The sequence below is a fragment of the Typopeltis vanoorti genome, chromosome 10 (assembly GCF_054136105.1).
Source record: "Typopeltis vanoorti isolate ZY-2024b chromosome 10, IOZ_Tvanoo_1.0, whole genome shotgun sequence".
Lineage (NCBI taxonomy): Eukaryota > Metazoa > Arthropoda > Arachnida > Uropygi > Thelyphonidae > Typopeltis > Typopeltis vanoorti.
The window spans coordinates 25220980-25243520 of NC_143558.1; the positions used below are offsets into that span (position 1 = coordinate 25220980).

Genomic DNA, 22541 nt, shown 5'->3' on the forward strand with positions numbered 1-22541 from the left:
TAACATTCTCCTGGTACACTGAAGAATGTTATCCCCAGTTATATCAAGTTATGCACCACAAGTTTTCACATAATGGCTGCAAATTCTATATTAAGACTTTGAGTCAAAGTCTTCATGAAGCACACAAAAGAATTTTTGTACTAGTGTTTTCTATGAAAATCTTACTGTGCAACATTGCACAGATTGTATAAGCTAGTACTGTTACTACAAAGAGTGACCAACTCCTAAGTCATATCTTTTAGTTTATCTGATGAACATCATTCCTCTGCTTTTGAAATCATCATTGATGGTTTAGAAGGTTTTTTTTTTTCAATAGCATGCATTTTTCTGTGGCTAAAATAGCAGTGATCATACCGCTCATGAAATATATCATCTTTACATTGTGAAACACTTCCTCACATTTTTTGAGATTTTGGTTGCAACTTCCTATATGCCAGTGTTGCATATAGTTGCTCAGACTAGCTTTACTGTAATCAGTATAGAGTCATTATATCTATACTTGCCATTGTGGTAGGCCAAGTGGTTAGCATATTTGCTTTCTAACAACATGATGCAGGTTCAAATCCTGCCATGGACATGGGTGTTTGTGATTGTGTTGATGAATTTCATTGCCCAGTGTGAGGCCACTGTCCTGCTTATTGGAGCCCTAAATTCATTTGAAAAAGTTTCATGTTCGGTCTTCAGAGCAGGTCCAGATTATGTAAAAAATATATAAAAAGTACAAAAGTATAAAATTAATAAATACAGAATAACTTTACCCCACCCAGAGTCCTAATGTACTTACAGGTTTCCAACCTTTTATGAGTAGGAGTCTCCATAGCTCAGTCTTTATAGACGAAGCTCTTTGGTCGGAAAGACATGGGTTTGATTCCCGTCTATGATGTGAAGAACTTTTATCTGGTTTCTTTTGACTAAAGGTGAGTTAACTTGTCTCATACAGTGGTGGAGGGTTTTTTCTCCTGGTACCTCAGGTTTTTCATCCCTCAAAACAGGCAAACCAGTCCCATGAACACATGGCTACAGTCATAAAACATACTAAGGCAAGAAAGGCAAAAGGAAACCACCTTGCTCATAATCATATGGCTGAGGGAATAGGATAGGATGAGTAGGAATCACAACAAAATGTCTAACATTGAAGAAACATATGACATAACATGTCAAAAATATTTTTTATTTCAACTAAATGCATAATTATTTATTTTATATAATTTATAATAAATATTAAATAATTGAATACATACTTTGATAATTATATTCAACTAATTAATTTTAATCAGTTGAATTAAATTAATTGAACGAATTTAATTTTTAAAGATTTTTAAAAATAACAGATTCAACTATTAAAGTCATGATGCTATTTTTAGATCTTGATCAAGACCAGATTCTCACTTATGAGGAAGTGGCTTTGTATTATCCACGTGCCAACAGAAAGCGACCTATTGTTCTTATTGGTCCTCCTAATATTGGTAGGCATGAACTTCGACAGCGACTTATGGAAGATACTGAGCGTTTTGCTGCCGCAGTTCCTCGTAAGTTGATCATGAAAGTAGATACAGTGACAGTGTGTACTTTGAAATTGCCTCTAACTTGAAACTCTTATTTATATTAAAGATAAAAGATAATGTGGAGAACTGAAAAAAAAAAAAGAAGAGATAAGAAAGAAAGAAATTTTGTTTGTATGATATTCAGTAGACTCTTGATTATTCAAAGCTTTAATCAAAGTTGATTGTAATTTTTTTAAAATTTTAATGTGAAAAAATTTTAATGTATGGGATGCAGTTTATGTAATTTTCTCTTCTTGAAAACTGTTCTAAAGCACCATTTGGGAAAAAAAATAAGAACAAAAATTATGATGATGAAAAACATTTCCAGAAGATTTAAATTCAACAAAAATTTAAAAGCAAATTGTGAGGGGGGGGGGGGGGGAGTGTGTGTGTGTGAGAGAGAGAGAGAGAGAGGAAACAAAAAAAAAAAAGAAGCAAATTCTCTGAGTCCATAAGTTCATAATTTTTAAATTCTTTGCATATTAGGTTATAATGTATTGTATTATATGGTATGGTGCAAATAAAGAAGTACTGAACTTCAACATCCTCATCAGTACATGTACTGATGAGGATGTTGCATTCAACTGCATGCACATTAATAGAAGAGCACATGTAGAGTCTGTGCCATTACATTTAGCTGTAGCAGTGGTGTTGATGTTGGAAAAAAAGATGTTTATTGTTGAGCATTATTTTTGTTCATATGGAGTTGGTATAACAAATGATCCAAGCCTACAACATGTGTGCGAGCAGTTTCTGTCATTTCCATAAGTGTACTCCAAGCAATAGTGTCATCTTTGCCTTAATCGATATTTGTACTAGGAATTTGTACTAGGAGTGTTTTGCCATGATGCAAAGGGCATTCGTGGAGACCACAAATTGTTAATACAAATGAGAATCACAAGCATGTGCTGGAGCAAGTATTACAGTCTCCAAAATGAAGTCAGTGATGACCCACCTGAATGATGTATGAAAATGTCTTTTCATACATCATTCAGGCAGGTCAGTGTTTAACAGCAACGAATTATGCTGCACAGTGGGAATACTGTGTATGTGCTGACCAATGTTGATGAAGATCCGTCCTTCCTCCATAATGCTTAGTTCTTGGATGAAGAGCTAAGAAACCTGGACTGGACAAATCCAGGTTTCTTGGTTTCTTGAAACCTCTTCACAGCAAAAAGAGGATGGTGAAACTATGACCTTGAATAGCATTTGTTACAAGAAGATGCACATTCTGTTCAGTTTAAATGTCCTTGCAAAGTTTAAGGCTGATTGAATATACAAGGATATGCTAAAAAGTAATATTCCCATTATTCATTACTTTTCTGCATTTTGACCAAAAGTTTGACACCTGCTGCAATTAGAAGTTTCTGAATTATAATAAAAATGGCACATATAACTGAACACAATAGCATTGATTAAAGATAATGACTGAAAAAAATATCCCATTGGTTGATATTTGTCAGGATAAATCAAAATTGAAAATAGTAGGCATGGATTCAAAGAGTTTGTTCTGACAAGTGGCAGCATTTCTTCCAAAACAACAATTCCAATATATATGTGTGTGTGTGTGTGTGTGTCATAGCACAAACAACCACAGAGATTCACTGCCTTCATTTCACTGTCAGAACTTCTACCTTTTTTTCCAGAACCAAAGACATTGTCATATGATGAAGTCAGAAAAACTGGTGAAGATGTGGTTGCATTTTGTGACTGTGACTGAAAACATAAAACTAACCAAATAACAGCAGAGACAATTTTATTAAGAAATAATTGCATACAGTTGTAGAATAAAGTTTAAGGAAAGTATCTATTTAAGTTCATTGGAACTACTTTTCAACAAGCTTGTGTATATATAAATATATATCAATATAGAAATTATTTCAATTTAAAATTATTTTTGTTTCTTTAAAGACACAAGTAGGTCTCGAAAAGACACCGAAGTAGATGGAGTAGATTACCATTTTATCACACGCTCACAATTTGAATCTGATATTGTGGAAGGTAGATTTGTTGAACATGGTGAATATGAAAAAAATTACTATGGAACCAGTCTAGATGCAATTAGAAGTGTAGTTAATTCAAGCAAAATTTGTGTGCTCAATCTTCACCCTCAGGTGAGCTAAAAATATTTATAGCTGAAATGTGAATTGCTAAAATAATATCCTTGTAATCTGTCAGTTATTTATATGCATTTACAGAAAAACTGGTAATGCTATCAGTATTTTCGGCTTCCTGCAGATTTAACTTTTAAATTGATTTTGTACATTTAAATTTAAAATTAAGTTAATTTATAATTAATTGTAATACTGATCTGATGATTGTGTTTGTGTTACAAGGAGAACATGGTAAACAGATAAGTAAATATATATATATATGTATATATTTAAGAAAATATTTCATGATATTGCTGATTGTTATTGGCAGTATTTTTCTTGTTTTAGGATTGTGTTAGTTTTGTGAGTTTTATTATATTGCTGGAGTACCTTGACCAGCACAGTTCCTGTGCTAGTCAAGGTATTCCAGCAATCCATTCCACTCATTCACCAAGCAAAAATCTAATCTTTCACACCCTTGTTATCCCATTCATAATCAATTTCCTAGAATGACCTCTTGTTCTGCACTCCTAGCCAAGTACTGAAATATTTCCTCTGCATGAATCATATAAAGACCTTTTAATAACCTAAATGTTTCTATTCTATCATATCCTCTCTTTTCACCTATCAACCAAATTTTGCCAATCCACAGACCCTCAGTCTGTCATCATAGGGAGCATTCCATAGATCACACCATCTTGGTTACTTTCCTCTGGATAATATCCACCACTTCTTCCTCCTCCCCAAGAAACCTAGGTGACCAGACTTGAGCATAGTAATCCAGATGGATGTATTAAAGAGGAATCCTCCTCCTCCTCCCTAAGAAACCCAAGTGATCAGGCCCGAGCATAGTAATCCAGATGGATGTATTAAAGAGAAATGAAAGTCCTTATCTCTGCTTGTTGGTGTATTTTTCAGTAACCAAGTAATCCTGTGAGCTACTTTCCCACCTTAGCAATATGTCCTCTGAACTACAACTTTTCATCAGTGATACAGTGCTTGTAAATTTTTTATCCTGAAATGCACAATTTTACCCTTTTCCACATCAAACTGGCATCTATTTAAATATATGCCAGTTTGATGTGGAAAACGGTAAAATGCAAGCTCTCTACATTGTTTGTTTATTTATCAGCAAACAACTGAATATTTCCCTTCAAATTATTTCCTATATCACTCATGTACAAATTAAACAGCACACAGCTTTCTCCTGAATCTTCTCCTCCATGTACTACTTTTTGGTATCTGTCCCAGTTTCGTATCTATCCCCCATGTGTTGAAATTTACATAACAGAGTTACATGTGGTATCCTGTCAAATGCATTTGTAAAATCCAGCAGTATCAGTGTAGGTATTATCTTTATCCAACTCAGCCATCACTCTATTATAAAAGGTTTTTAAATACTAAGGCATGACCCAACCCCTTACTAGCCATTCAGTCCCCCCCCCCCCCAATAAAGTATCATATTCTTATTCACCCACAACTGAATTCTATCTTTGATCAACTTTTCCAATACTTTTGCTACTGAGATACTCTTTGTTCCATAATTTAGTTATAGACCATTACTTATACTCCAAGACACTCATTGGTTGATAATTTTCTACCACAGTCTTGGAGCAAAGAAGCTATTTTGCCCTCCTCTCATTTCCTTGGTACTTTACTAGAGCTTAGTCAGAGCCATTGCCATGTGCAATTCCTTTGCACATTCTCATAAAATGCAGCTAATATTCCATCTAATTCCACAGCCATATTATTATTATTATTATTATTGCACCTTCCATGGCGTCAGCAGACTCATCGTAGGAGGTTCAGTCAACTGACAACATAATTATCATACTGAATCTTAAAATCCTTAACACTTCTTGCATTAACAAACACATTCTGGTAATGCATTCCGTTCACTGACAATTCTCCATGTAAAAAATCTACTCCTCACCCCCCCCTCTTCACCACACTCTTACATAACTTCCAGGGATGGCCTTTGATTTTTCCCTTCTTGCCTTCTACTCTTTTTATAATCCCCTCTGGATTAATCTGATAACATTCTCTCACTAACTTAAATGTATATCATATCACCTCTTTTCCTCCTATCCACCAAATTCAACAATTCACTAAAGGAACCAGGGATGGAGAGATTAGAGGATGGCAAGTAAATGAAAAAACAAGGAGAAAAAGTGTCAGAGGAGAGAGTGAGAGATGCAGGTTAGCAAAGAAGAAACAGAGTGGTAAGAAGCGTGATGTATGGAGACTTGATGATCTGTGGTGTGCAAGATAGAATGCCAGATGAGTGTCTGCCTGGAGGAATGATAGTGTGGCTATGTCAATTAAGCAAGGTGAAAGAATGGATGAAATGATTGTGATGGTGGGCACAAATGACTTGAGAGGCAGTGTGAATTAGGTGGTGACAGATCTGAGATTAATGCTTGAGATTGTACGGAAGAAGACAGAGAAAGAGAGAGAGAGAGAAGATAGTGAGTGTGTTGCCCAGGTATGAATAATGCAGAACTGTGGAGAAGAGCATCAGTAATGAATAGTATGATAGTCTGAATGTGCTGAAAGAGAAGCTTGGATTACGTTGATGTTTTTGAGGACATTTAAGGACAGAAATTGTTTGAGAGGTATGGCTTGCATTTGAAAAAGGAAAGACGTAGGCATCTGGAGAGAATGATGTTCTATGAACAAGTCAGTGTGTCAATGCAGGAAAACTAGAATTATCAGGGTGGATAGTAACAGGAGTGAGCCTCTTGTGGAAATAGTTGCTTGGGAGAAGGGGAATACATTGTGTAATGCTGAATCCAGTGGTTTGGAGGGGATAATGATAGGTAGAGAAACAGTGAGAGTGCCTTGATGATTCTTTATACAAATGCCAGGAGTATCCAGAATAAAGGAGATGAATTGTGGTGATGCTGACAGCCTCAGTCTGTCCAATGTTTATTGGGATCACTAAGACATGGTTGACAGAAGATGGTATATTGACAGAAATAGAAGTAGCAGGGTATGGCATTTTTCAGCAGGATAGGAATGGCAAATGTGGTGGTGAAGTACTGCTTATGATAAGCGATGAGTTGTGTCCTCTCAGCGTGGAGGATTTAGAGGGCAATGGCACTAATGGCTTTGAGAGCATATGGTGGGCAGGACAGGATACTTAGTGGGGTGTTGCTATAAGCCAGGAAGCATAGAGGATGAAGAGCAGGATATGTTTAGGCAGTTGAGCTTGGTGAGTTCAAAAAGAGTGATTATTATGGGAGATTTTAACTACAGCAATATAAATTGGGAAGAGCAAACTGCATGTAGTAATAAGGGAATTGAATTTCTGGAATTTTTGAGGAATAATGTCTTAGGCAAATGTAGTATAAGGAATACGAGATTCAAGAGTTTGGGATTTGGTTGTAGCATGAGAAGATCTAATAATAATTGAAATGGCATCTCTTCCTCCCCCCCCCCCAACTGAGTGATCATGTGGTTTTGACTTGGAAGATGAATAGACATACAGGAGTATCAAAGAGAAAGGAATATCTGTTTTGGAATTATAAGGCAGGTGATTATAATAATCTTAGAAATCTACTTGAGGCAGTTCCATGGATGGAGGATTTGGAAGAGCAAGATATCATCAGTGCTTGGGAATTGGAATATTTATTAGTAGCAGTGCCCAGTTGTAAAAATTGAAAAAGAGAACACAATCTGATGTAAAGTGGATAACAAACAATATGAAATGGGAACTACAGGTGAAAAAGAGGTTATGAAAGAGATATAAATAGAGGAGTGAGAGAGCAGATGCATGAAGAATACAAGACTCAGGCGAGGAGAGTGACCAGGGCTGCCACTCACATTTTTCAAAATTCCCCAGATTAGACTTCAAAAATTCCCCAGGTAGTAATAACTAGGGCTCGGATTTTTAGGTCGTTAAAAAGTGCAAAATATGCATCCAAGTATACACTAAAAACATTTAAAACATCCGAAATATGCTACTCTTAAATATGCAAAAAATTCAAACTATGCACTTAAATATGCAAAAAATTCGAACTATGCAATTAAATATGCCTTTATTAATTTATAATTCTACATGGTTTAAAACATTACACATAAATTAAAAACATAATATAAAATACAAAAAATTGAACATTTAAATAGTTACCTACTAACTGACCAGAAAAATGACTTAAAAATTTGCTCATTTTTTTTTATTATTAATTCTGTCTTTCTCTTTTCCTGTAACAAAGTATACTTTCATTAAAAAAAAAAATTATAAGTTTATATTATACGAAGAATACATGCTTGACTTACTTTAATTGACATTTTCTCCCTCTTCTTCTTCGCCAATATCTTCTGGTAATTGATCACATTCCCTTTGCTGCTTTGCGGTATTAAGTCGACTTTTATATCTATTATGAACTGTGTGACTTTCCAACTCCTTGATTAATGTTTTCGGTGGCTCCCAAGAAGTACACGATGCATTTTGTCTCGCTAAGCAGTGCTTTGCTAGGATTCTGTCTCTCACAGTTTCTGTTTTTAATGAATTAGCTAATTTTGTTTTTATACAATTCACTTGTGAGAAAATTTGCTCCACACATGCAGATGAATGCAGCAGAATAGTAAGTACTGTCATATTTTATGACAAATCTAGCCACTTTTGGGTCCAAGATTCATAATTTTGCAACAATGCTGTCTTCTTCAAAGACAAATCTTTTCTTTATTTGCGAACTAAGTTCCACAAGAACCTTTAATCAATCATTTTTAAATCTCAACAAAATAGAGTTATCTTCGAAAGGGTTTCTAATTAAGTGCGCCATTGCTCTACCACTGATGTAAATATCATTGACATTTTTATAGTTGTTTTGGTTTCTTGGATCAATTTCTGATTATTTAGCTGTTCTTAAAATCTCATCTTTAATGAAGCAACTAAGTAAATTGAGATATTCTGTTGATACATTTAGGAATAGTTGGTGTAACCTGAAATGCTCTGATTGAAAATCTATATTAAGTGTATTTACTTTTTCAAGAATATACTGAAGGAAAAAAAGAATTGGTCTGGTTCCAAGGTCAGTAAGTGTATCATAAATTTTTTTGGCATTGTCAGTTTTATCTGTCCTTGATTCATTTTGAAAGTATAGAACTAATGCATCATACTGTTCTAAAATAGTTGATACCACTTTTTCCCTTGACAGCCACCTGGTTTGAGCAAGTTTGGGAATTTTATGTGTAGCTATATCAGCAGCTTCTTGAATGAGTACAAAATCTCTTGGCTGCTTAGCACTGAAGGAGAAGTAGGAGGTTTAAATCCTTTAGAAAAGCTTCTAAGTATGAGGGTAAAACACTGACTGCATGACTAGTGCATAGAGCAAATGAATGACAAACGCAACCCATCACAAAAACAGATGGGACGTCATCTTTCAACAGTTTCTGAAATCCACTGTTAACGCTTATCATGGAGGAACAGTTATCATTACCAAACCCAATGATATTGCTAAGGGCAATGCCATGATTCAGCAGAAGAGTTTTGACAGCATTGTAAAGACTTTTAGCACTTCCATTCTCTACACATACTATGTCTAGTAATGCATCAGCTACATCTGTTTTATCTGTATCAAAATACCATACAACAACAGCCAAGATTTGAGTGACGGAGATATCTGTACTCTCATCTATTATAATTGAAAATTTTTGGTTCTTGCATATTTCGGTAAGTTGAGACTTTTCATGGAATGATATTCTATCCTTAATAACATAAGAAAGTTTAGTTTTCTTCATTCCCAACTTTCCAGCAATTTGGCTATCCGGAAATGTGCGTTTACACATCGTTACAAAATGATCAACATGAGAAAATGGGACATTATGCTCAGAAAAGAAGCTAGCAATTATTAACTCACTCCTAGCTAATTGTTTATCCTCTGTTGATGCTTTCTTATTAAGAAATTGAGTAATAACAGCTGTCGACTTAGCAGACTGATAATTACTTTTATGTTTGGCCGAATCTTTATACTTTATTAGCGCAGATTTGTTTGTGTTTTTAAATGTAATATTACAACACTTACAGTAACTGGTATTTTTGCTGTTCACGTCTTGCTGTAGCCAATCTTTTAATTCAGGATATTTTAACCAATCTTCTTTGAATGCTTGAGAATACCACTTCTGTTTTTTCTTTGATGGCTCCATATGGTTGGATTGGAAGTACCATAAATATGAAAATAAGTAAAAATATTGATAATTTAAACAATTTGTCAAACACTGTACAAGGACAAGGATCTCTACGATAACACTGCAAGAGGTTGCACTATATGTATGTAATGATGTAAAACCTGTGTGATAAGAAAGGGAAAACAAAACCAGAACAGAGCAGAAACGGTTTATTTATCAGATTTATTAAAAAAAAATTGTGAATATAATAGTAAAATATGATAAAAATATTAAAATTCAAACTTTTGTTCAAATTTCCCAAGATTTTGGGAGTTTTTTAATTAAAAATCCCTAGATCCCTAGGTAGCGGCTAAATTCCCTAGATCTTGGGAAAAATCCCAAGGAGTGGCAGCCCTGAGAGTGACTAGTATGGAAGAAAGACAAAATTGGCATATGAGAAGAGATTGGCCTCGAGATCCAAAGAAAAGTCTAAGGAATTCTTTCGTTATGTGGCCAGTAGGAGGAGAAATAATTGTGGAAGAATGACATTGTTGGATAAAAAATGAGAATAGAGTGACTGATGCAAAGGACATGGGGGAGTGCAATGAATAATTTATTGGGGTATTTCATCCTGGAGAAGTAGGTTTTAATACTAGAGAGATGGAACAGGTTTGAGGTTTAGAAGGCACAAAAAGAGGGTGCATTTCAAATACTAAGTACTCTGGATATTGATAAAGCAATGGCACTACATGGGATTTCACCACAAATTTTGAAAGAATGTGCTAAAAACTGACAGTTCCATTGACATGGTTTTTCAGTGAGAGTCTGGCCGCAGGAAAGATACAAGATAGTGCCATTGTATAAGGATGGTAGTAGAATGGATGTGCTAAACTATAGACCAGTTTGTATTTCATCAATAGTTGTTAAGATTTTGGAGAAATCAGTGAGGAATCATTTACAACATTCAACAGATGAGGGTAATGCTATCTGTGAGAGTCAGCATTGATTTGTTAAGGGGCACTCTTGTTTTAGTAATCTGATTGCCTTTTATAATAAAGTGACAAGAGTAGTTGATGTGGAGAAAGGCATATTCTTCCATTTTTTGGATTTTACAAAGACATTTGACAGGTGAAAGTGGTATCAAGGAAGCAAAAGTTACAAGTGGGGTCCTACAAAGCTCAGTAGTGGTACCTGTATTAGTTAACCTTTATATTAATGACATGGTCAGCATATTGCAAGTTGCAACAACTGAATATCCTGCAGATTGAAGGATATTCAGTTATTTGAAGATGACATGAAGCCGGGAAGGGTTATTAGTAATAGTGCAGATGTGGTAACCCTGCAAGATGATTTGAATAAACTGAAGAGATGGACAAATGAATGGGGAGGGTATTAGTTTAATTCAACTAAATATAAAGTCTTGAAGTTTGGGATACATTGATGGGAGGCTGCATACTCTGTTGTTGGAGGAAGTAGGAGAGACAAGGGATCTGGAAATGGTGATTGATAGAAACCTGAAATTCAGGAAACGTATTGCAAAGATGGTGAAGGTAACCCAGAGGATTGCTGCAATACTGAGAATGCTGATGAGCAGAGATAAAAGAGCTGTCATTCCATCATATAAAGCCCTGATCAGACCAGATCTGGACTTTCACTTACATTTGGTTCCCAGAATTGAAGGAAATAAATTATCCTTGGGATGAGTGCAGCAGATTATAAAGGTGATATCAGGACCATACAATGTTAGTTATGAGAATAGACTGGGGAATGAATGTGGATTGCGAAGTTTGGTAGATAGAAGAAGGAGAGGTGATATGATTGAAACATTTAAACTGTTGAGAGGTAGATTCAGGGTTGACAGTGTGGAGTTCTTTCATTTCGTGGAACAAATGAAGGAGTGAGGAGAAGAGGCCATCCCTGGAAGTTGTGAGGAAGAGGGTCAAGAGTAATTTCTTTGCATAGAGGGCAGTTGAACTGTGGAATGTATTACCTGATGGAGTGGTGTGAACACAAATGGTACATGAGTTCAAGGAATGGTATGAGAGACTTTGTGTTTTCTAGGGTGGGTCTCCCACAATGAGTCATGTGATGACTCCATGAAGGTTTTGAACCATCATAATAATAAAGGATTAAATAAGAATGTAATTTCTTGGCAAGTTTGATTTAATTTGTAACCAAGTGAAAAAAATTTCTATTACTGAATTAAGTGACTGAAAATTGTGTATGGTTGGAAGTAATGCTGAAGGTGAAGTACCAATGAATGTACATTAGAATATAAAGTAGACGAAAGAAAATACAAACAAATAAAAGACTATGAATTAAAAAAACAAACACACTGTAGTATATTTGGCAAGTGAGCAGTTTGCTGGGTATTTCAGGAAATTTGTGATCAGATTATAGATGCTGCAGACTAGATACGAACCTGGCTGAAACGATTAGTTATCAAGCAGAATTTGGTTGGTTCAAGAGTAAGGAGACGTAATTCATTTTAGGTATTATTTCTGAAAAAATTCCCATGTTACTCCATTAAGTAAATATTATTTTATGGCTATTTAGCCTATTTTGTTTACCCCTTTTTTATAATGTTATTGGCTTTTTACTCAATTTTTAGGGCATTACTGATGTTTTAAAGACAGATATATGAAGAATATATAGGAAGAATAATTCAGACATACCTTTGTAGGATGTTGCTGGTTGTCTTCTTATTCAGCAGCATCTGGCATAGAGATGTGTGAATTAAAAAAAAAAAAGTTTTTTTGAAAATTTTTTTAAAAAATTCACACACCTCTTTCCTCACTGGTAAATCTTCCACAGCTCTCTATCCCCATATTTCCAATCCCTCCCCCCTTCCTTCCAGTATTTTACTTAAACAGCAGATAAATGTATATCGCCATATCCAAATGACGCTGAATAAGAAGACAACCAGCAACATCCTACAAAGGTATGTCCAAATTATTCTTCGTATATATTTTTCATATATCTGCCTTTAAAACATTGGTAATGCCCTAAAAATTGAGTAAAAAGTCATTGGCATTGCAAAAAAGGGTACTCCTAAACAAAACTAGGCTAAATAGCCATAAAAATAATAATTATTAGTATTTCATGACACCTCCAGGAAGTCCAAGGACTCATCGAGGGAGGGCACCTACTCTACAACTCTCTGTCTCCACTACTCAATAGACCAACTACAATGAACCAAAACCACACCAACGCCATCTACCTCTCAGCCCCACCACTATTATTTTAACAGATGATTACAAACACCCATGATCACGGTGGAATTTGAACCCACAGCCTTTTGGCTGAAGAGTGGATATGCTAACCACTTGGCCAACCAGGCCAGTTTTTTATTTATTATCAATGTGGATGAAATTAAGTAGATGCTTACGTGTTTATTTTAAATTATGTTGCTCAGAGATTTTGAGCAACTTAATATGCTTTCATTTTTCTTGTTGCAAAAGGAGGTGGTGAGTAAAAGGGTAAGAAGTAAGTTTTTTTTCATGGAGAGTGGGGAACATGGAATGCATCACCTGAGAGGGTGGTGAATGTGCAGACTGTGAATGATTTAAGGAGTGGTGTGGTAGACTTTGCAGTCTACCATACTTTTGCAATGAATATTGTGACTCCATGTTGATCAGGAAAATAATAATAATTATTTATTATTATTTTATTATTATTATTATCTGAGACCTCCAGGGAGTCAAGGACTCATCGAGAGAGGCTGTAAATTACCCAACCCAGCTATCATACCTTCCCTTAAATTCATTTACACTAGATGCACTCACTACCCTCCTAAGGGCAAATTATTCCACTTACTCACTGCTCTCTGAGAGAAAAACCTAGCTCTTACCCCTTTCTTGGCTGAGAACAACCATAACTTCCATGGATGACCCCGTGTTCTCTCCCTACCTTCCATATAACAATAAATTTCATCATTTGAAATGCTATAACACCCATTCAAAAGTTTATATACCTCTATCACCCCCCTCTTTCTCCTGTTAACCAGAGTCTGTAATCCACATACTCGCAATCTGTCCTCATAATCTAAATCCCATAATCCAGATATAATCTTTGTAATTCTTCTTTGCACCCTTTCCACAGCTTCTTTATCCCCTTGAAACCCAGGAGACCAAATCTGCACACAGTAATCCCAGTGTGGTCTTATCAAAGCTTTATAAAGAGACAATATTACTTCCTTATCCTTACATGTCAAGGTTCGCTTCAGCATAGAAATTATCCTCTGAGTTGTATTTGCAACTTTTGCTATGTGACCTTTGAACTTTAAATTCTTATCCACCAATATACACCAAGATCCCTTGCCTCTTCAGTTTCTTGTAGCATAACCCCACTAATATAATATGCTGCTGGATCTCTAATCACGCCAAAGTGCATAACTTTGCACTTACTAACATTAAACTGAGAGCCATTTTCGTTTGCCCAGATTTCCAGTCTATTCAAATCATTTTGTAATTGCTGAATATCAGTAGCATCCCTGATTGTCCTGCCTATCTTCACATCATCAGCAAACAATTGCAAATCTGATGATAGACCCTGCTTGAAGTCATTAATGTATAGATTGAACAATAATGGCCCAAGGACTGAACCCTGAGGTACACCACTGGTTACCTTAAATCTGGTAGATTCACACCCACTGTATACCACTTTTTGATATCTGTCTGTTAACCATTCCCTGATCCAAGTTAATAGATTATATTCCAATCCCATATTCTCCAGTTTACGCAACAGCCTATCGTGTGGTATCCTATTAAATGCCTTAGAAAAACCCAACATTATCATAGTGTCTCCATTTCCTTTATCCAACTCGGCCATAACATTGTTATAAAATATGAGCAAATTGCTAAAACATGACCTTCCTTTAGTAAACCCATGCTGTTCCCTGCAGAGTATAGAATGATTGTCTACCCATTTCTGTATGCGAGTTCTTACTAACTTCTCTAAAATCTTCACTACCACACCAGAAATACTAATAGGTCGGTAATTAAACACATCAGTTTTTGCGCCACCCTTGTGCAATGGAACTATATTACATTCCTTCCATTCCTGTGGTATCATTCCTGAGCTGAGACTCAAGTTATACAAATGTGTGAGAGGCCTAGCCAATTCAACTGAACATTCCTTTAACAAACAGGCAGATATTCCATCTGTCCCTATTGACAAATTCTTATCCAGGTTATGCAAAAGCTCTTCAACCTCATTTTCACGAACCTCTAACTCTTCATCCAACGTAGCAGTAGCACTGTGCACCATACTACATACACCTCGTTGATATATCTTAGCAAAGTGAGCACTCATTAACTGAACAATCTCCTTAGCTTCTGACACTCGTATACCATCTGCATTCAATAAAGTTATTCTTCCGCATTGATTCTTTCTTTTGCTTGCGGCATAATAATAAAATATTTTTGGATTGCCTTTAGCTTGCATGGGCAATTTCTTTTCATACTCTGTTTTAGCTTTTCTCACAATACTCGTTTCTTTTCTGGCCTGAGCTTTATATATTTTATAACTCCTCTCACTCTTATTCTGACGATACTCTTTCCACATCATCTTCTTCTTGTGGATTTCTAGCTTAATAAGACTGCACATCCTTTTCACACCTAACCTGGGTGTGAAAACCTTGGAGTGGCGCTAGCATCGCCGTAGTATGTGGCGGTGAATTTGAGCTGTGTAGAAGAAAGTGATTTTTAATTGGTGAATAGTCCGTTTTTCTACGTTTTTGAGTGCTAAATTGTTTCTCTGAATACGAGTGTACTTCAGTGGTTGTTTTTTGGAAGTTAGTTGCTGTCGCGATATAATATATTTTGGTTACCTTCGGAATCGAATGCATAATGGTGGAAGACAAAACGAAGCTAAGTTTTCATTACTGTATTTAGTTATATTTCATTTTATTTAGTGTACTTAACTGTTTTGTTTTGCTTGTAATTGTTTGTACTTTTTTTTCTATTTATTTAGCGGAATTTATTAATTGAATAATTAACGATTACGCAACTCGGCAGTAAGGAATGATGACGGATTCAGCAGCAGTCGCAAGTGGCGTATCGCCGAGTCCTCCGCCATTTAAGAACTCAATTATTAGCAATATCATAAGGGACTTTGTGGTATGCAGTACTTGCGGCATGTATGCGTCTCAGGAATTAAATATGTGGCTTGTGAAAGAGAGCGGAGAGCGTATATGCGCAAAATGCAGGCAGTTGGAGGAAATAAGTGCATTAGAAATATCGATATCCGACTTTGTTGCTCCAGGAACGGGGAATGAACATAGGAAGACAAGTAGTGTGATAGGAGAGAATAAAAAAAAGATATATATGAATGAGAAAATAATAGTTGATAGTGTGGAAGGTGTGAGTGACTGTGAAAGTTTAGGAGATGGTTTTGTTTGGGAGAGTCAATTTAGATTAAGAGTGACTGACCTGCAGAGGGAGATAGATGAGTTGAAAGAGGAGGTGGAACGTCTTGTGAATGAGAGCAGAAGTATGAAAGATAAGATTAGGAGAATGGAAGAGATAAATGCAAGGAGAATCAGAATAGGAGAGAGAGAATTTAGGGGGTATGAGTGAGAGGTATGGGGATGCTAGAAGAGGAGAGAATGGAAACAGTAGAAGAGAGGGAATGAGAGAGAGGTATGGGAATGCTAGCAGACGAGAGGATGGAAACAGTAGGAGAGATGGAATGACAGAGGGATATGGAAGTGCTAGAAGAGGAGAGAATGGAAACAGTAGGAGAGATGGAATGAGAGAGAGGTATGGGAATGCTAGAAGACGAGAGGATGGAAACAGTAGGAGAGACAGAATGGAAACAGTAGGAGAGACAGAATGAGAGAGGGATATGGAAGTGCTAGAAGTGGAGAAAATGGAAACAGTAGGAGAGAGGGAATGAGAGAGATGTATGGGAGTGCTAGAAGAGGAGAGAATGGAAACAGTAGGAGAGAGAGGTATGGGAATGCTAGAAGAGAGAATAGCAATAGAGGAGAGGGAATGAGAGAGATCTATGGGAATGAAAGAAGAGGAGAGAATGGAAACAATAGGAGAGAGGGAATGGTAAGAGGTATAATATATGGTGACTCAATGATCCGTGGTGTTCAAGATAGGATGCGTGAGGAGTGTTTGCCAGAAGGAACAATAGAAAGGGTGGCTATGGCAATTAAGAAAGGTGAAAGGGTGGATGAGATGATTGTGATGGTAGGAACGAATGACTTGAGTGGTAATGTAAGTCGGGCAGCGAGAGATATGAGGTTTTTGCTTGAGACTGTACAGAAGAAGACAGAGAGAGAGAGAGGAAAAATAGTGTGTGGGTTGCCTAGGTATGATAATGATGAACTGAGCAGAAGAGCGGTGATATTGAATGGCATAATAGCAAGAATGTGTGACAAGAGAGGACTGGTATATGTGGATACTTGGAGTGCGTTTGAGGAAAGAGAGGAATTGTATGCGAGAGACCGTTTACATTTGAATGAGGAAGGACGTAGGCATCTGGAGAGATTGTTGTTCTGAACGAGTCAGTGTGTCCCAGGGAGGATGATAGCAGGGGTGGCCTCTTGTGGGAATGGATACTTGGGAGAAGGGAGACGATGTCAGGTAACACTGAGCCCAGTGGAGTCTAGAAAGGATAATGCTGGGTATAGAAACAATGTCATTTATATGCTTTATACTAATGCCAGGAGTATCCGGAATAAGGGAGAGGAATTGGTGGCACAGATAGCATCAGCCTGGCCAAAAATTATTGGGATCACTGAGACATGGTTGACAGAAGGGGATATAATAACAGGAATAGAAGTCACTGGGTATAGCATTTTTCGTCAGGATAGGAGGGGAAAGCGTGGTGGTGGGGTACTGCTTATGATAAGTGATGACCTATGTCCTCTAAGAGTGGAGGTTTTGGAAGGAAGTGAGACAAATGATTTTGAGAGCATATGGTGTGAAGTAGAGGTAGACAAGACAGGATATTTAGTGGCGTGTTGCTACAGACCCAGGAGCACAGAGGATGGAGACCAGGAGATGTTTAGACAGCTAAGTTTGGCAAGTGCAAGAAGAATGATTGTTATGGGAGATTTTAACTATAGTAGTATATATTGGAGAGAGGAAGATGCATGTAGCAATAGTGGAATGGAATTTCTAGAATTCTTGAGGGACAAATGTCTTAGGCAACATGTAACAGAGGGAACAAGAGGTTCAAGAGTTTTAGATTTGGTTATAGCATCAGAAGAGTTGATAATAACTGAGATGACATCTCTCCCACCAGTTGGAGAGAGTGACCATATGGTTTTGACTTGGAAAATGAATAGACATGCAGGAGTATCAAAGAGACAGGAACTTATGTGGAATTATAATGCAGGTGATTATAATAGTCTTAGACATCAACTTCGGGAAGTTTCATGGAGGGAGGAATTGGAAGGCCGGGATATCGTTAGTGCATGAGAAATTGTGAAAGAATATTTGTTAGCAGCAATGGTAAGTTGTATACCACGAGTGAAGAAGAGGACACAATTTGGAGTAAAGTGGATGACAAACAATATTAAATGGGAATTGCATGTGAAAAAGAGGCTATGGAAGAGATATAAGGAGACAGGTGAAGAGAGGATGTGTGAAGAATATAAGACACAGGCCAGAAGAGTGACTAGTGTGGTAAGGAAAGCGAAACTGGAATATGAGAGGAGATTGGCCCTAAGATCCAAAGAAAATCCTAGGGAATTTTTTAGCTATGTGGCCAGTATGAGGAGAAATGACTGTGGAAGAATGATATTGTGGGATAAAAATGGGAATACAGTGACTGATGCAGAGGACATAGTGGAATTGTTCAATGACCACTTTATTGGAGTATTTCATCCTGGAGGAGTAAATTTTAATACTAGAGGGATAGGGCAGGTTCGAGGTTTAGAGGTGCAGGAGGAGAGTGTGTTTCAGATACTGAGAACTCTGGATGTCAATAAAGCTTTGGGACTGGATGGTATTTCACCACGAGTTTTGAGAGAATGTGCTAGGGAACTGACAGTGCCTTTAACCTGGCTTTTCAATGAAAGTCTGGCTTCGACAAAGGTGCCCAGGGAACGGAAGGAAGGTAAGATAGTGCCATTGCATAAGGGTGGTAACAGACTGGAAGTGTCTAATTATAGACCAGTCTGTGTGTCATCAGTAGTTGTTAAGATCTTGGAGAAAGTAGTGAGGGACCATATACAGCACTGGGCAGATGATGGTAATGTTATCTGTGAGAGTCAACATGGATTTGTGAAAAGGCGCTCTTGTTTTAGCAATATGCTAGCCTTTTATAATAAAGTTACAAGAACATTAGATGAGGGAAAGGCATATACTGCAATTTTCTTAGACTTAGCAAAGGCATTTGACAGGGTGCCACAGGATAAGCTGATATTTAAGTTGCAGCACATGGGTCTGAATGTCAGATTGGTCAACTGGATTCAGGATTGGCTATCTGATAGGTATCAGAGTTGTGTATGGTGGAGCAGTTTCAAGGAGACAGAAGGTTACAAGTGAGGTCCCACAGGGCTCAGTACTAGGACCTATATTGTTTAACCTTTATATCAATGACATTGCCAGTGGATTGCAAGGGGATATTCAGTTGTTTGCAGATGATGCGAAGCTGGGAAGGATTATTAGTAATAGCGCAGATGTGGTAGCCCTGCAAGAGGATTTGAATAAGCTAGATCGACGAGCAAATGAATGGGGGTGTCAGTTTAATGCAGCAAAATGTAAGGTCTTGAGGTTTGGGAAACATCGATGGGATGCTGCATACTCTATGGGAGGAGTTATACTGGAGGAAGTTGGGGAGACAAGAGATCTGGGGTTGATGATTGATAGAAACCTGATGTTTAGGGGACATATTGCAAAGGTGGTGAAGGTAACACAGAGGATTGCTGCAATTATGAGAAGGACACTGACCTGCAGAGATAAGAGGGTTATCATTTTGTTGTATAAGTCTCTGATCAGATCACACTTGGATTATTGTTCTCAGATTTGGTCCCCAGGATTTGAAAGGGATAAATTAACTGTGGAAAAGATACAAAGACCGATGACAAAGATGGTCTCAGGACTGTGCAAGGATAGTTATGAGAATCAGCTGAGGGAATGTGGACTGCAGAGTTTGGTGGATAGAAGAAGGAGAGGTGATATGATTGAGACTTTTAAACTGTTGAGAGGTGGCTACAGGGTTGACACTGGGGAGTTCTTTCACTTGGTTGAACAGCGGGAAGGAGTGATGACAAGAGGCCATCCCTGGAAGTTACGAAAGGAAACTGTGAGCAAGAGGGTGAGGAGTGGTTTCTTTGCATGGAGGGTGGTTGAACCGTGGAATGCATTGCCTGATAGAGTGGTGAGGGCGAGAATGGTCAATGAGTTTAAGGAGTGGTATGATAGACTTTGTGTTCTGTCAAGACTCATCGAGGGGGAACCTCCCCTCGATGAGTCTTGACAGACTTTATGTTCTTAGGAAGGACCTCCCACGATGAGTCTTTTGACTCCATGGAGAACTGAATAATAATAATAATAATAATAATAACCTATTTACTCTTCGAACACTAGGGATACATTCAGATACCACCTTATTCAAACACTTTCAAAGATTCCCATGCATTGCTGACATTTTTTCCATTCAGTAACTGATACCATGGGACCAAAGATAATATTCTTCTAAGTTGATCATAATTTCCAGCTTTGTAATTAAGCATGTAGCCTGATTTAATCATAGTTTCAATACAAGTAGATACTTCCCAAGAAAGAATTGATGACCACTGTCACCAATTAGTAGTAAAATAGCTATATTCTTGACAGAGATCCCTTCTGACGCTATGAGCAAATCCAACACTCTTTGACCTCGAGTTCGTTCTTTCATGCTGCTTCAGAAAGTTATCCTGCAACAATTCAATAAATTCCTGTTTTTTTCTGATCATGAGATTTCTCTTCTACCCAATTAACGTTTGGAAAATTAAAGTCACCCATAATGATTATTCGCTTGGTACCCATAAGGCTAAACTGGCGATGCATTTCTTTGTCCCCTACAACTGAGCTGCCAGGTCTATAGCAACACCCCACCATATATTTCATTCTGTTAACCTCCACTTCACACCAAACAGACTCAAACTCATCGCTACATGGGACATTGTTAGCATCATTGTTTTCTTGTATTTTTACCCTAATTGGACTTAAGTCATCTGATATCATTAGTAGCACTCCTCGTCCTCTCCTATCTCGTCTGTCATTCCTAAAAATAGTATATCCATTACACTCGATCCCACTTATCTGATTCTGATAGCCAGGTTTCACTAATGCCAACAATCTTAGGCCACATCGTATTCAATAAAGCAATAAACTCAACCCCTTTGTTTCTAATGCTCCTGGCATTTGTGTAATAGACATAATAAATTACGACGTAGCCTATTCTTATAATTAGATATGCAATGTATTTGGTTCTTGTTCTAGAATTTTCTCTTTTCCCTCCCTAGACATACTTAAAAGGTCTGAACCCAAAGCATATTTTTCCACTCCTATGCCACATACATAACCATGTTCAAAGGCATTTATATCTTTATCACGTTTGTATACCATAGCTGAACTTTCACACACATTTTTCCCATTCCTCCCTTGATGTTCTATGAATTCCCTGACTCTCTGCATTAAGTCTCATACCAAGAAGTAATTTTTCCAGGCTTCTGATGCCAAATGAATTCAAGTTCAGGCCATCATTCTTATACAAATTGTATAATAATAATTTATAATAAATATCTTGAAAAGTACCATGGAATCTAGTGTAGGGTTCTATGTTTACGATCTTTCATGAGTGTGAATATCATTAAAATAACAGGAAATTCACTAGAAAAAAACTTTCTCCCAATAACAAACTATTTCCTTGGTCTCCATTATGAGTTCACTATAGCAACAATACACTTGGACTACTTAGTTATATTAACTATTTATTTTTGCCCTTTTTAGCACATAGTGTTAGTTTAAATGATTGTTTATTTGCTACAAGTCACTAATACATTTTGTATTAATTTAGATATTCTTGTTTTTATTTCAGTCCTTAAAGATATTGAAATCATCTGACCTCAAGCCATATGTAGTGTTTGTAGCTCCTCCAGCACTTGAGAAACTTCGACAAAACCGTCTCAGAATGGGAGCAAGTGCAAAGGATGAAGAACTAAAAGACATTATTGAGAAAGCTAGAGAAATGGAAGAAAATTTTGGCCATTATTTTGATATGGTGATAATCAATTCAGATATTGAAAAAGCTTACAATGAACTTTTAAAAGAAATCAATATTCTAGAAAGAGAGCCACAGTGGGTACCTGCTATATGGTTGAAGAATGAAACAAACTGATGTTGCAAAACAGTATTTAGTAACAATTGACCAAGTCTGCCATGCAATTGCCATCATGTCCAAGTGGTGCTCTAGTGTATGCATTTCACTGCAACAGACTTTAGGAAATTATTAATTTTATGATCTGTTATGTAAAATATATCATTTTTGGAAGAGCTTTTTGTTTTTGTCTGTTAAGGTATTTCAAAGTATAGCTCAGGTGTACTTATGTGTTTATGTATGTGCAGATGTTTTTCATAACTCATCACTAATTTTCAAGTTGAATGTTTTAAAACTTGTAATTTATACCATTACAGTTTAAGCTTGCAAAAATTCTATAAGATATTTACTTCATAATCCATCTTTTCAGTGAACACTATTACTTCTTTTTTTTTTTCAGTATAGAGTTTATTAAAAGTCTTCTTTTACATAAGAAGATGTGCTTTAGCTAAGAATATGGTATTTTTAA

The 22541-nt window shown here is 36.7% G+C and overlaps 1 protein-coding gene across 1 annotated transcript in view; it reads left to right on the forward strand.

Moving 5' to 3' along the window:
• The window catches only part of LOC150102240 (uncharacterized), a 266604-nt gene extending 244279 nt beyond the window's left edge, over positions 1 to 22325 (forward strand). The window contains exons 16-18 of the mRNA XM_090399535.1: positions 1365 to 1529; positions 3456 to 3658; positions 21794 to 22325. Of these exons, the coding sequence (XP_090255661.1) occupies positions 1365 to 1529; positions 3456 to 3658; positions 21794 to 22093 (668 nt within the window). The 3' untranslated portion in view covers positions 22094 to 22325. The remainder of the gene's footprint in view (positions 1 to 1364; positions 1530 to 3455; positions 3659 to 21793) is intronic.
• Positions 22326 to 22541: the final 216 nt, after the last annotated feature.